The sequence below is a fragment of the Trametes versicolor genome, assembly GCF_000271585.1.
Source record: "Trametes versicolor FP-101664 SS1 unplaced genomic scaffold TRAVEscaffold_1, whole genome shotgun sequence".
Taxonomy (NCBI): domain Eukaryota; kingdom Fungi; phylum Basidiomycota; class Agaricomycetes; order Polyporales; family Polyporaceae; genus Trametes; species Trametes versicolor.
The window spans coordinates 3,786,130-3,799,819 of record NW_007360321.1 but is presented as its reverse complement, the minus strand read 5'-3'; the positions used below and the strand labels follow the sequence as shown (position 1 = coordinate 3,799,819).

General features: G+C 56.7%; 5 protein-coding genes across 5 annotated transcripts; 1 reads left to right on the top strand and 4 right to left on the bottom strand.

Annotated features, from left to right (window-relative positions):
* Positions 1–1,416: 1,416 nt before the first annotated feature.
* TRAVEDRAFT_25964 (uncharacterized protein) lies at positions 1,417–3,194 on the bottom strand. Its single transcript, XM_008033699.1, has 7 exons — positions 3,166–3,194; positions 3,052–3,112; positions 2,712–2,993; positions 2,603–2,643; positions 2,449–2,540; positions 2,320–2,394; positions 1,417–2,253 (listed from the first exon to the last, which is right to left on the bottom strand). Exons 3-7 carry the CDS (start codon positions 2,922–2,924, stop codon positions 1,706–1,708), a joined length of 969 nt encoding a protein of 322 aa, XP_008031890.1. The 5' UTR covers positions 2,925–2,993; positions 3,052–3,112; positions 3,166–3,194; the 3' UTR covers positions 1,417–1,705.
* Positions 3,195–3,617: 423 nt separating this feature from the next.
* On the bottom strand, positions 3,618–4,785 carry TRAVEDRAFT_42399 (uncharacterized protein; the record flags this gene model as incomplete). Its single annotated transcript, XM_008034036.1, has 5 exons — positions 3,618–4,147; positions 4,211–4,285; positions 4,338–4,429; positions 4,482–4,522; positions 4,588–4,785. The coding sequence occupies 5 exons, from the start codon at positions 4,783–4,785 to the stop codon at positions 3,618–3,620; spliced, it is 936 nt and encodes a 311-aa protein (XP_008032227.1).
* A 929-nt stretch (positions 4,786–5,714) lies between these two features.
* On the bottom strand, positions 5,715–7,059 carry TRAVEDRAFT_159805 (uncharacterized protein). Its single transcript, XM_008035029.1, has 5 exons — positions 6,773–7,059; positions 6,673–6,713; positions 6,510–6,601; positions 6,372–6,446; positions 5,715–6,306 (listed from the first exon to the last, which is right to left on the bottom strand). Exons 1-5 carry the CDS (start codon positions 6,956–6,958, stop codon positions 5,777–5,779), a joined length of 924 nt encoding a protein of 307 aa, XP_008033220.1. The 5' UTR covers positions 6,959–7,059; the 3' UTR covers positions 5,715–5,776.
* Positions 7,060–10,253: 3,194 nt separating this feature from the next.
* On the top strand, positions 10,254–11,968 carry TRAVEDRAFT_159796 (uncharacterized protein). The gene is made up of 6 exons (XM_008035028.1): positions 10,254–10,396; positions 10,465–10,590; positions 10,645–10,906; positions 10,964–11,097; positions 11,162–11,731; positions 11,785–11,968. Exons 1-6 carry the CDS (start codon positions 10,281–10,283, stop codon positions 11,798–11,800), a joined length of 1,224 nt encoding a protein of 407 aa, XP_008033219.1. The 5' UTR covers positions 10,254–10,280; the 3' UTR covers positions 11,801–11,968.
* A 130-nt stretch (positions 11,969–12,098) lies between these two features.
* Positions 12,099–13,335, bottom strand: TRAVEDRAFT_159793 (homoserine kinase; the record flags this gene model as incomplete). Its single annotated transcript, XM_008035027.1, has 3 exons — positions 12,099–12,394; positions 12,450–12,569; positions 12,625–13,335. 3 exons carry the CDS (start codon positions 13,333–13,335, stop codon positions 12,170–12,172), a joined length of 1,056 nt encoding a protein of 351 aa, XP_008033218.1. The 3' UTR covers positions 12,099–12,169.
* Positions 13,336–13,690: the final 355 nt, after the last annotated feature.

Genomic DNA, 13,690 nt, shown 5'->3' with positions numbered 1-13,690 from the left:
ATCCCTAGGTCGACAACGCTCATCCCTCGCGATTCGGATTGACAGGTGACGGACATGACACCAGTATGCGAATTGGCAGCACAAGTACATCAAGATGAACTCCACACCAGTAATGTACATCGCTATTCTTCACCGTCGTAATCAGAGCCGCGTTACAGACCAAACCAGAGCATGGAACTTCGCGCCCGGAACGATGCCCGGCGCTCCCTCCAAGTCCTTCCTCTGCGTCTCCCGCAAGAATGCAGTCACCTTCACCGTTCCCTTTTTGAAGATTTGCCCATCCCAAAGCTCCTTCCAGCTCTCCGGGCTGTGGCAGAACATGGGCTCGTTGGTGTATATGTTGTGCAAACCCGTGCCCGTCTCGTAACGCAGGCCCTTCTCCTGCCTTCCGCCATGCGCCCCGATGAGCATCGACCCCGGCTCCGGGGAGAGGAGACCTGCAAGCGCCTTGGCGAGCTGGAACTGACGTTCCTCGTCAAAGAGGTGAAAGAAGGCGGAGGCGTGGACCACGGAGACATGTCCGCGCAGCGGGTTGAGCGAGGTGAGCGTTGCGAGTTGCGGTACCGGGGTGTCGGGCGGGGAATAGATAGGTGGGACAATCTCGAGGTGCGCTGGATCGAATGCGTCTCCCGCGACGAAGGGGACCGGGAACGTGTCCGGGGTGGACTTAAACAACGTGTGTCCCGCCTTCCAGAACTCTACGCAGCGCGAAGTTGGTCAAGTGCACACACGCAAAGAGATGAACGCTGTTCTGTGCGTATTGATAGCTTGATCACTCACCGGGATGCAGATCGGATGCTACGACGTTCTCAATGGGGTATCCATCGCTTACAGCCTTTCTGACGTCGGTTCCGACTGCAATGACAGTTATGTGTGAGTGTCCTGCATCCGAATTCGAAGGAGAGTCTGGCGTAGACTTACAGCAGCACCCGATGTCTAGGAATATAGCCCCCTTCCGCTCCTTCCCAAGTGCCAGGAGCTGCTTGTACGCTGGCAGCCGTCCGAGCTTTAGGCTTACAAAAAGAGACGTCTTGAGAATTTATGACGGTGAGTGATACATTGGACCCACTTGATGAAGGAGAACTTGCGAATGCAGCCATACGGAAACACCTGAGTACGGTGATGTGATTAGCGTCAGTATCCCAGTGACATTCAACTGACGCACATACAGCATATGCTTCCGCTTGAGCAGCGATGATGTGCTTCTTGAGCTCTTCTGGGTCGAGGATACCGGTCTGTGCCTGCATGTACCTCAGCGCTGCGTCGTCAATCGTGTACAAGCCCTCGTCGAGGGGCAGCGGCGGAGGCTTATAGACGCCGCTGGTAGTCATTGTATCGGTCATGAGTATTGGTGAAGTCGAGGTCAGATGCGAGTGTCAACGCTACTCGTTGGTGACCCGTAGCTCACGTCTTTATAGGACGAACCCGCTACCCTCACCTGCACCGACCCGCTAGTCCGGTACGCAACGCGGATACTTGGGTATCTTCCTTCCCGGCACCGACACTGCGGAGCAACGATAGGACGTCACAAGGCCAAACCATAGATGCTCGAATTTCAAGTCCGGCTATGCCGGTGCTACGCTGTTGTACACATTCTGACAGCGGAGGTCTGCTCCGGAAGTCAGTTGTCGTTAAGCCGCATTACGGAAGCTAGCAGACAGACCTCTGCTTCAAGCCCCCAATTCACGCTCATTCCCCGCAAGACCTACAGCCTCGTAATGGACCAGACCAGGAGGTAGAGCTTCGTGCCCTCGGGAACGGTCATCCCTAGGTCCTTCCGGTCCGTCTGGTGCAAGTACGCCTCCACCTTCACAGTGCCCTTCTCGAAGACCTGCCCGTCCCAGAGCTCCTTCCAGCTCTCCGGGCTGTGGCAAAACATCGGGCGCGTCCGCGCGGGGTTCAGGATCACGCCGTTCTCGTTGCGGAGGCCCTTGACGGGAAGCCCGCCGTGCGCGCCCATGATCATTGACCCCGGCTCTGGAGAGAGGAGGCCCGCGATCGCCTTCGCGAGGTGGAGCTGCTCGGCTTCGCCAAATAAATGGAAGAACGCCGACGCGTGGACTGCGGATACATGTCCGCGGAGCGGGTTCAGGGAGGTGAGCGTCGGAAGCTGCGGCCGCGGAGTGTCGGGGGGCGAGTAGAACGGCGGGACGGGCTCAAGGTGGTTCGAGTCGAATGCGTCTCCTGGGATGAAGGGCACCGGGAACGTTTCCGGCGTGGATTTGAAGAGTTTGTGGCCCAAATCCCAGAACTCTGCGAGAGCATCATGGCATCAGCTAAGATACAAACGTGTGGGGTATATCGTTGCTGCCGGCATACCAGGGTGGAGGTCTGAAGCGACGCAGTTCTCAACCGCGTATCCGTCGAAGACGGCCTTCCGCAGGTCATTACCGACTGTGCCCATCTCGCGCTTAGCTGAGGGTAAAGCCGAGATAGAGATCTGCTCACAGCAACAGCCGATGTCTAGAAGGATAGCGTCCTTGCGTTGCTTGCCGAGCTCCAAGAGTTGTTGATACGCTGGGAGCCTTCCTAGCTTCAACCTGTGTAGGGCGTCGTTGACTCAGACATTTTTAAATGAGACCTGAGTGAAATATAAACGTACGTGAGGAAGGCGAACCTGCGGATGCAGGGATACGGATGAATCTAAACAATCGGCCCACGATTGACGTCAGTTGCCCGGCAGTAGGTCATTGATTGTTCAGAATGCGTACGGAATAAGCCTCAGCTTGGACAGCCAGTATGTGCTTCTTGAGCTCGTCAGGGTCCTGGATGCCGGTTTGCGCCTTCATAAACGCGAACGCCTCGCCGTCCGAGTCGATGGAGTACAGGGTCTCGTCCAGCGGATAGGGCCCGGGCCGAGCAGTGTCGGTAGGGGCAATGATATCTTGCGCGACAACGCGCGTAGCTATATCAGCGGGACTCATTGTGAGCTCAGAGTTCGACGTGGTTGGGAGAGGGAAAGGTGGGATGGTCTCTGAGGGTGAGAGATCGACATGATATATGCCAGGGGGGGTTAGCCTATGCGCAAGAATAGCTACAAGTCCGACATACTAGTTCTTATATTTAGCGGCTCTCACCGGTGAGCCCTCAGGTCAGGCTCACGTTTTCGACGCTTCTCGCTGTTAATTAGTAACTATTCCGCGGGCCTAGCAGCTCGCGTCTCACGCAATGAGGCGTCGTCGGCCGAAGGGAAAGACAACATGGGACACGGCGCCCGTCATCGGAGAGGCACGCCCGAGGGGCCAAATCTGGACCTTGTCTCAAAGAGTCCGAGACCATGGAGCCCAGGGAGGAGAAACCCAGCAGGCGGGCAAGGCGCTCCTACAAGGACACACAACTCTCCCAGGTTGGCACGACCACTACCCGTTACGATCAAGGTGTTCCCGGAAGATCGGACGTGCAGAGTTCGCATGTCACCTGGCCCGAATATGGCCCTCTTTCTCCTTCTTGAGCTGTGGAAGAGGCTGCCAAGCACTAAAACTTTATCAATAGTGAGTATACACACCTCGAGCCAGACGTTAGACACAAATCAGGACCCGCAGCCGTGTCGAGGAAGTATAAAAATCGCGTAGTGGCCCGTGGGTGTTGAAACCTACGTGCATCCATGGAGTGTCCTTTCAAAGCCTCGTAACGCACCACTGCAAGAAATAGACCATCTCGCCATCCGGCCCGGCCGTATACTCGACCAGACGCGTCTCGACCTTCACCGTACCTTTCTTGAAGACCTGCCCATCCCACAGCTCCGTCCAGCTCTCAGGCGAATGAAAGAAGAACGTAAAGCTCCCGTTGTCCTTGTTCGGGCCGACCTTGTGCACCTGAGAACCTTTCGCGTGTCTCCCGGCGTGTGACCCGAGGATGATCGAACCCGGGAGCGGTGAGAGCAAGCCTGCCAACGCCTGCGCAATATGCGCCTGCTTCTCCTCGTCGAACAGATGAAAGAACGACGAGGCGTGGATGGCAGAGACGTGGCCGTGTAGTGGGTTCAGCGACGTCAACATCGACAAGTCTGGAGTGGGCTCCGACGTAGACTCATAGAGCGGAGGCATGACGGCGAGGTGTTCGGGGTTGAACGCGTCACCGGCTATGAAGGAGGCCGGGAAGGACGCGGATGTCGAACGGAAGAGTTTATGGCCCAACGCCCAGTACTCTGCAGGACCGCGTCAGTACGGGAGTACTCCGCAAATCGAGAGGGGAAAGGGAGTAAACGCACCGCCATACAGGTCGGTCGCTATGAGTTGCTTCGCCGGGAATCCGTCCGCAACGGCAGTTCGAATGTCGTTGCCAACTGACAGCCATGTCAAACATGCATTCAGCTTATTATTCTGAGTAGAGCTTACAACAGCATCCTATGTCAAGGAGTATCGCGCCTTCCCGCTCTCTCCCGAGCTTCAAAACCTGGTCGTAGCCTGGCAGGCCGGCAAATTTGAACCTAAGAGTCGAGGTCATCAGTGTATGCATGCGACAGGATATGCAAAACGTACTTGAGATGATTGAAGCGACGGATGCAAGGGAAAGGGAAGACCTACAATGACGATTAAGCCACGAATGTCAGTTGCAAAGCGCGATAAGCGACGGATATGATCTCACAGCGTACGCCTCGCGCGTGACGGAGATGATGTGTTGCTTCAGCTCTTCTTCATCCTCGATGCCAGTCTGCGCTTTCATGAAGGCGAGCTCCTTGCCCTCGAGGAAGAATAGGTCGTCCGTGAGAGGGTACCATTCCTGGATTGTCTCCGCTTGAATCTGGGCCGGTGTCGCCGTAGATGCAGTGGAGGTCGTCGCCATGCTTCGGCAGAGGGCCGCTCCCTTCAAGCAGATTGTTATCTGGAAAATCGACGACGTCCGATACTATATACCTAGCGCGTTCGGATGTGAGATAAAGAAGACTTCCGTCCTGATGGCCGTGCGACTAGGTGAGTGACTCAGAGACTCGGAGTACTAGTACATACACCAATAGACGGATCCGAATCCGTACCATCCTGTCAGATCAGTGACTCGACAGAAGGCCCAGAAGCAACGGCGCAGTACCCAGGCCATAGTCGCTGCGCTGCAGCTACTAAATGCCCCGCACTTCATGCGAATGTGATTACGACGAGGCAAGGTAAAGCCAGCGCAGGCTATCCGACAGCAGCGGTCTCGGAGTGGTGTTCCTTGCGCGGTTCCTCTCAGAAGCGGATTTGTGCAATCCTCATGACCGATTGAGGATTCTCCTAAATACAGAGAGTGCATGAGGGCACCCACGGACCCTAAGATGCGCATCCACTGTCGCCGCAAGGTTTGATGAGGCGTTCATGTTGCAACGCCAGCGGAAAGAAGAAAGATGGAGGCTCACCCGCATGGGGAGATCGGCGGACGTGGTGCCTTTCCGTGGTTGTCCGTATCAGCACAATCAGATCGCAGACATTTCCTGTAGGATTGAGCAGTGGGTGTTATGGCAGCCATAACGTTGTGAGGAGAGTCAACCAGCGGATCGACTTCATTTGCCAACGGTGGGTGACAGCACCGCTTTGAATATGATCAATCGGAGATTGAACTGGCCCTGCATTTGGTCAATCAAGCCGCTATTATATCCAGACTCCGCTGCCAAAACATCATTGCGATTGAATCTCAGACCTCTCACCCCTTAAGAGTCTTGACGCAGGCGGCCCATTCGGTACATCCACTGAACTATGAATACAGGTTGTAGCAGCGCACCCTGGAGGTATTGAGACCTTCCAAGCTCGGCGAGACGTCCCCGCGAAACACCCCATGCGCATCGTTCCAGACAGACGAGCACTCAGAGCCTCGTCACAGACCACTGCAAAACGTGGCGGGTCCTCTCCCCAATCTGAAGCGGAACGATCCTTGCGTCCACCGTCACCTTGCCCTTTTCGAAAACCCCTCCGTCCCATAGCTCCGTCCAACTCTCCGGCGAGTGGCAGAACATCGTCAGATTTCCGGCCGCGCTGCCATTGCCGCCGCCAACGTCGTGGGTCTCGGAGCCCTTCTGGAGCGCGCCGCCATGGGTTCCGATGATCATTGACCCCGGCAGGGGCGAGAGGAGCCCGGCCATGGCGCGCGCTAGGTGCAGCTGCTGCTCCTCGTTGAAGAGGTGGAAGAACGAGGAGGCGTGGATCGCCGCGACGTGTCCGCGCAGTGGATTCAGCGACGTCAGTGTCGGCAGGTCCGGTACAGGGTCTGATCCCGCAGTGTATATTGGAGGAGCTATGGCGAGGTGAGCGGGGTCGAAGGCGTCTCCAGTCAGGAACGTCGCCGGGAATGTCTCTGGCGTGCTCCGGTAGAGCTTGTGGCCAAGCCTCCAGTAATCTACGACAGAGATTTCAGCGTCGCGAGCAACCTTCCCCCAAGCAGCCATGTAAGAAGACACGAACCTCCATACAGGTCGGTGGCCACAATCTGTTTGGCCGGAAACCCATTTGCAGCGGCAATTCGGACATCATTTCCGACTAGATAAATCAGCCCTCGATGAACGTACGTGCTAGCAGGATTTGTCGCTCCAAAAGACTCACAGCAGCAGCCTATATCGAGGAGCACGGCATCCTTGCGCTCCTTCCCAAGCTGGATTAGCCGATCAAAGCCAGGCAGAAGGGGGAGCTTCAACCTGTGCACGGGATGAATGTCGCGTCAGCCGGTTCGAAATATTCAACTCGAAATCACTATATTTCGACGTACGTGAGGAAAGCATAGCGGCGGATGCACGGGAATGGGAAGACCTTACGAGCAGACCGTCAATCTTAGGAACATATGGCGAAGAGCGTCGAGTCGGTCTTACCGTGTAAGCTTCCTTTGTGACCGCGATTATGTGCTTCCTGAGCTCTTCTTCGTCCGTGATACCGGTCTGCTTCTTCATGAACTCGAGCTCGTCGCCCTCCAGGGAGTACAGCTTCTCATCAAAAGGGAAGATCTTCGCGAAATCCGCTTTCTGCTGTACTGCCGTCTCGTTGAGGTTTATCGACATGATAGATCCGAGTGCAAGTATCGTCGCGCGACTGAAAGAGTTGGGAGTAGGTTGGAGTTAGGCCTAGTAGACGTGCCGCTTGGATGCTGTCCTTATACACTCCCTTGAGCGTTCCCAAAGGTCCGATTGGACGTAATTCGGTGCTGACCTCCGCAAGCTGACTGTCGCTGTCGAATGAGTGGGAGAGAGAGCGAAGCCTAGGAGGGCTGTCCTAGTATACCCACCGTGACTGCGCTTTGACGCCGACGTCTGGCCCAGATGATATATTATCGGACGACAGAAGCTTCAGATGTGCTGTCATTTACATCGTATCTCGTATATAGCGTACTAGACGCACTATCTGCAGAGCCATCATCCACGAGACGTGTACGGGTATGTTGGAAGCTTCTGCAAGCGGGGTCCCACATGGTTCAATTAACGAACAACCACATCTAGTTATATTGCGTGTCAGTGCTAACGGCAATCCCTTTCACTCACATTATAGCTATACGCGGAACCGTAGCACGAGTGTCGGGGTAGCTGACAGAACGAGGATGTCAGCGCGGGTCGAGAATCTGCGAATGTCAGGACCTTGGGCCTCAGCTCCAACTGATTGAGGTACGCTCGTTTGATGCTGCGCATCTAGAAGAGGGTGCGTGGAGGGGTAATTGATCTTTGACCTGTATGCACTTGCTGCAGGTGATACAATCCCGGAAGCCCTTACTAGAGGCTGAAGCTCATAATTGTGAGGAAGAGACGAGGGGACTCACTGGAAGTGAGGGTTCGGCGCAGCGTCTCACGAAGGATTCGGATCGGACCCGGTCGGCCTTGAGCTTGGGTGCGCGCTCTCCTACAAGGTGCTATGGCGGTCAACACTTCGTCTCTCACGCACGGACTGATGACGCGCAGTAGAAGAGCAAAATAAGCTCACGGAACCCAGCCATGGGCAATGATCCCTCGCACAAGCAATCAATCGGGCTGAATGCCAGGCAACACGGCATGGGCTGCGCCCTCGTCTCCAGCTTGCGTAGGCTACCGGGTGTTGATCCTGAATTAGCATTGTTCTAAGCATATGGCAATTAATGTAGCGCGGCAGCTCTGCAAGGAAGATGATACAGATTTAGCCTCGAACGTGCAAGAGGTAACGCTGGTTCCAAACCAATGTTTATGCTTGACTCAAGCGTAGTGGAACGCGTTTGGAAGGCTCTTATGTCCGAGTCATTTGTACCAGAGGTCGAGGGCGGCAATTCTGCGGGGAATGTAGCTTCGCGCTATGGAACTATGCCGTGGGGAAACATAGATGCTCATGCATCACGGCACACGGCTCCGCGTCACTGTGTGGTTGATTGCGTCAATGATCCTGACGCCGAAGCTTGCCCTATGAGAGCGGTAACATACATGCAACAGATGCTGTTCCACGGCGTCAAGTGTTGACGTTGGGCGCATCGGTAGCCCGTGAGGACGGATGGATATCGCACAAGGGGTCGGAGCGTCTCTACGGTGCGCCGCACATCGTAGAAGTGACATCGTAACCTCCGGCCTCAGGAACGCGGTCCGATCTGCGATCGCAGTGCCCCATGAGGCTGTAACCTGGTATGCAGATGCTGTGGTCAAAAAAAGGATCTCCAGCACGCCCACGGGATGCCGGGCGCTGTTGTCACGGCTTCGCTTATGGTGGTCCAACTAGTTCGGCGAGGGGCATCCGGGGAACTACCTTTTCACATCTGTTCTGGATGATAGTCGATGCACCAGACGAAGCGTAGGAGGTCCATGAAGCACCCGAGGCGTAATATATGTAGCACAGGCTCAGCGGATAGGTGTCCCTGTTGCACTGATCAGCGGGAGAGCTGGGGGACGGGAATGGGAATGCATGTACCACCGAGTCGAAGCCGGTCTGCCACCCCGCGAAGGTCGGGCGAGCGCTGTTTTGTTGATGTTTCGCTGCAGCGTCTCCTCATAGAGACCAGAGAAGCGAGAGGACCATGCAGTTCCGTATGCGGCGGTAGCTGGTCACTGGGACAGGAAGTTGATCCCGAGGTTACTGAATGAGAAGCGTTTCTATGGGCGCGGGTCAGTCGTCGACCCGGAAGCCTCGAGGAATGATCCTACACACACCGACCTTCCGAACCTTTCGATGCCCATTGGCTTGCAGTACTCTCAGTGCGTTCGTCCCCGGCCTCCTCCCAGCATCTGTGCAAACCCCGGGATTTGCACTCTTCGGTGTGCACGACGGGCATCAGCACTCGGCGACCCTGCTCGTGCGGCGGTGTTCTCGGCCAAGCATACCGCCGTGGGCATTTCTTGCTGCTTGGGGCTAAGACGAACTACAGACAGAGTGTCTTCAGTACGTGCGATACCACTGGGTGCCCCCACTGACCGTGTATCCATGAAGGTCAGCATCGGCGGAAGTACTTGAAGGTGGTGTTGACCCGGATGGGCCCGAGAAGCAACGAGTTGTAGGGTTCTCGGCGTTCATAGAGAGCTTCTAGACAGGATCAGTCGAGCAGAGAGCATGTTGACAGCATGACAGCTTCAGTCAGCTGTGGCAGAAACAAGCAGCCCTCCCCCTCATCGGGCTAGGCACAACTCATCCATGACGTCTCCAACGTCTCTCCAGGCCCTGTGCCGTCGCGTGCGATTGTATTACGCTGTGCATCGCGTAGAAAGGGCTTTCTACGCCGAGCGCCATCACGTTCAAGCCGATGGTCCAGAAAAAACTTGATGCCTAGGCTCCGACGTGTCGTTTTCCCGGGCGCCGATGTACGCCGACGCTAGCGGGCACATGCAACATACGGTATTTTCGGCCATCCTGAGGCATTAAAAACACTGCGGAGGACGCTGGTAAGCAAGGGGTATCAGCATCTACGCAGTACATACCTACGATCACATCGTAGCGCACTGAGCATCGCCACCACTTGCAGTACACTCTCGCGCGCTACCACCATCTTGGAGGGTCGCCCACTGGAAACGGCCCGTGCTGGGAATCTGCGCTGTCAGTATGAGGCTCCGGGCCACATGCATCGGGCCTTTGTTCGCCTACAATTGGTCCGAGCTTTGGGCGCCGATGCGGCATCGCCATTGTTCGAATGTATCTGGATCGGACTGAGCTGGTGCCGGACGCAAATAGTGCAACGCCCCCGAAGCTGTATAAGAATGCATCAGCTGCAGCTCGGGCCCCCAGTCCGCTCGTCTCTTCACGTCGCTCTCCATCCTTCAGCGATCTGGGATCGTGCCCTGAGTCCTTCGGTCTGCGACCCGGTGTCTGCTTCTAGATATCCCACCCACCCTCCCTCAAGCTTCAAGTCAACGCGTAGATCGCCTCATACCCTTACTTAACGACACCATGCAGTACTCCATCTTCGTCACCCTCGCCCTCGCGCTCTCCGCATCGGCCAGCCCGCGGTTCCACAAGCGCGCCTCCTTCACGCTCCAGAACGGGAAAGACGCCATCGCGCTCAAGTGAGTTTCCCACACAATGCTCCCGCCATTGTGCCAAACTTAGCACTCACTTTGTACTCCCCCCACAGCCAAAAGTTCGCGACGCTCACCGCGAACTCGCCTTGTACTGCCGGCGAGAACGCCTGTGTGAACAGCCAGTTCGCCCAGTGCGTGAACGGCAAGTTCGTCCTCACGGGCTGCGCTGGAGGCCTTGTGTGAGTATCATGAAAATATCACGTTTCGCATGCAGACTGACAATCGTTTCACAGCTGCGCTGCGCTCCCCCTCGTGAACTCCGCTGGAACGAGCATCACTTGCACGACTGCCGCAGACCGTGACGCCCGCATCGCCGCCACCGGCGCGACTGCTGGCGACAACGCGGCCGCTGGTGGTGCTGCAGCAGCTTCAAGTGTCGCGGCCACTACCGCGGCGGCGGCTTCCACCGCTGCGGCCGCCTCGAGTGCGGCCGCTTCCACTGTCGCGGCTGCCTCGAGCGCGGCGGCCACCGTGGCTAGCTCTAGCGCTGCTGCTGTGAGTCAACCCCCAGCACGTACATGTAAATGAATGCTGAAGCTAATTTGTTTGCAGGCTACCGGCACCGCCGCTGCCGGCGGGAACAACGCAGGCACTGGCGGAGCTGCGGCTGGCGGGGACGCACAGACATCGTTGACTCTGGTGCAGTCTGTGATCGCCACCGGCTTCGAGAACGACGGCCAGGATCAGTAAGTACTCCGTCGGATTGACTAGAGCCTGCACTGGTGCTGACCGCGCGTCCCTTGCACACAGGCCCACCGCCGGCCAGGTTCCGTCCGCGACGTCGTCGAACAACTTCATCAACTTCTGCGCGACGGTCCCGAACCTGCCCATCACGAACGGCCAGCAGGTCAAGACGGGCTCGTGCAACCCCGCACCGATGGGTATCATCGCGTCGACGGCGAACATGCCCTCCTCGAAGTTCATCAACCCCAAGAACGGCGCGACGGTCAAGGCGAACACGCCCTTCACGATCCAGATGGCGATTTCGCACCTCGAGACCGGCCACTTCGTGAACGCGGCCGAGAACTACTTCGCCGCCCCCCAGGTCGTGAACGCGCAGGGCGACATCCAGGGCCACTCGCACGTCGTCATCGACAAGCTCACCTCCCTCGACCAGACCACGCCGACTGACCCGCTCAACGGCTTCGTCTTCTTCAAGGGCCTCAACGACCCCGCTGTGAACGGTGTGCTCTCGGTCGACGTCCCTGCACCTGGTCTCCCCGCCGGCTCTTACCGTCTGGCTTCGATCAACACCGCCGCCAACCACCAGCCGGCCCTTGTTGCCATCGCCCAGCACGGTTCCCTTGATGATATGGTTTAGTGAGTGACTCCAAATCCATGCTATCTGAAACACGACTGACCGTGCTTCCTAGCTTCACCGTCGCTTAATCGCGCAGTGTCACGATCCTTCAGTATTGGTTTATGACGTATTTATGGGGGGTGTAGATCATCCGAAGTGGTAGCAAGATAGCTCTTATAATTGTTCTTGCTTTCTGTATCTTTAGTAGACACCGCAATGCAAAGCAGCCGGTCGTGACTCACCAACGATGGCCGACCATAACACAATATCTCACTGGTAACGGTGAAGCCCCAATGAGGGCTTCAAGTAGTCGATGTGGACCGTTGGGGACGGTTCAAGGGAGCACGAACGCGAGCAATACGCGGTCAAATCGCAAGAAACCAGAAACAAGCTTTGATACATAGCTCTATGATCGAAGCTGGCCAAAATTACACATTCTTGACATTACAGCCTTGGTATCAAGGGTTCTGTTGTACAACACTGCCGCCAGCGATCTCGAGGACCTTCCAGTCGACGTCGATACCGTGCGTTTTGAAGATCGCCGCTGCGTCGTTTGCGATGGCCTCATAGCCGCCGGTGGCGAGCGCGAGGATGGTAGGTCCTGCCCCGGAGAGACAGATCCCGAGCAGCCCGGGGTGGGTAGAGGGGGTGATGTTGGACGTGACTTCAGGCAACCCGGGAATCTGTAGTTGAAGATGATGAATGCGTGAAGCCGTGCGGACAATATTAGCCCCTTACTAAAGTTTTCCGGTAGGGTTGATGAACGCGGTCCTTCATCGCCTCGTAGATGAGCTCCGGATCTGGTGGGTTTTGCGCGAGCGCGGTGGTGAGCACCGCTAGTCGTTGGAGGTTGAACACCTGCGATGAAGCACATCAGTATCCGTTCACATCTCGCGTTGTAGAGTGAACGTACCAGATCCTTTCGCGAGTACTCCAGCGGGAGAACTGCGCGTGCGCTCGCCGTGCTCAGCTCGAAGCGCGGGATAATCGCGAGGGCCTTGATGCTCTCCGACCATCCAAACCGCACGTAGTGGCCGATCCCAAGGGGCGGTTGCGGCGGGTTCAGCCCCCACTCCTCTCCAGCATCTGGCGGGTACTCCGGGAGGACTTCGCTGAGGGGTACGCTGGCCGCCTCTGTTGCCGCCTCGTCCAACTCCCGCAAGTACGAGCCGACGAAGCCTCCGACGAGCGCAGCGGTGACATTGTCCGGATGGCGTTCGACCATGAGCGCGAAGTCGAGCAATCGCTCGACGGGAAGGCTGAGCTCCCCAAGCTCACTGCCGAGGATGACCCCAGCGATGACTGCGGCGCCGGACGAGCCGAGTCCGCGTCCGAACGGTATCTCGTTGTCGCAGTGGATTGTTAAGCCGACAGGGAACTTTGCGATATTGTGGCATCGGAGAACGTAGAGCGCGACGCGAGTGGTGAGGTTCTTGTATGCGTCGAGAGGGACCTCGTCAGCGCCCTCGCCGGAGTAGGTGATTTTCGGGGAGGCAGAATCATGGGCTCCGACGTTTACGGTGAGAGTGAGATGGAGAGAAAGCGAGAGGCCAACGACGTCGAAGCCGGGGCCGATATTGGCAGAGGTCGCGGGAACACGGATGGTGAACGAACGTGTAGGCATCGTTTACGTGCTCGTCGATGGCAAGCGCCCTGCAGTAAAATGGCTCTGGCCAGCTTGGCCATCGACATGACTCGAGCTGTCAGGTCAAGGGCAGGCTCAACGTGCGTGTTAATATGACAGCGTCGCATTCAACTATGCTAGTAATTTGCTGAAGAGGCATACGCGGTGATCATACAGTCGATGGTCCGCGAGGACTTCATTGATACAGCGCGATTGCCCACTCATGAGACCAACCCGTGAGAGTTAATCGGAAGCAAAATCATGAAATTCATTAGGCATTAGAGACATGACGCGGAAGGAACGTATGGTATGTATGCGCGGGGTATGTATATCAGCAGGAGCTCTAGGACCGTGT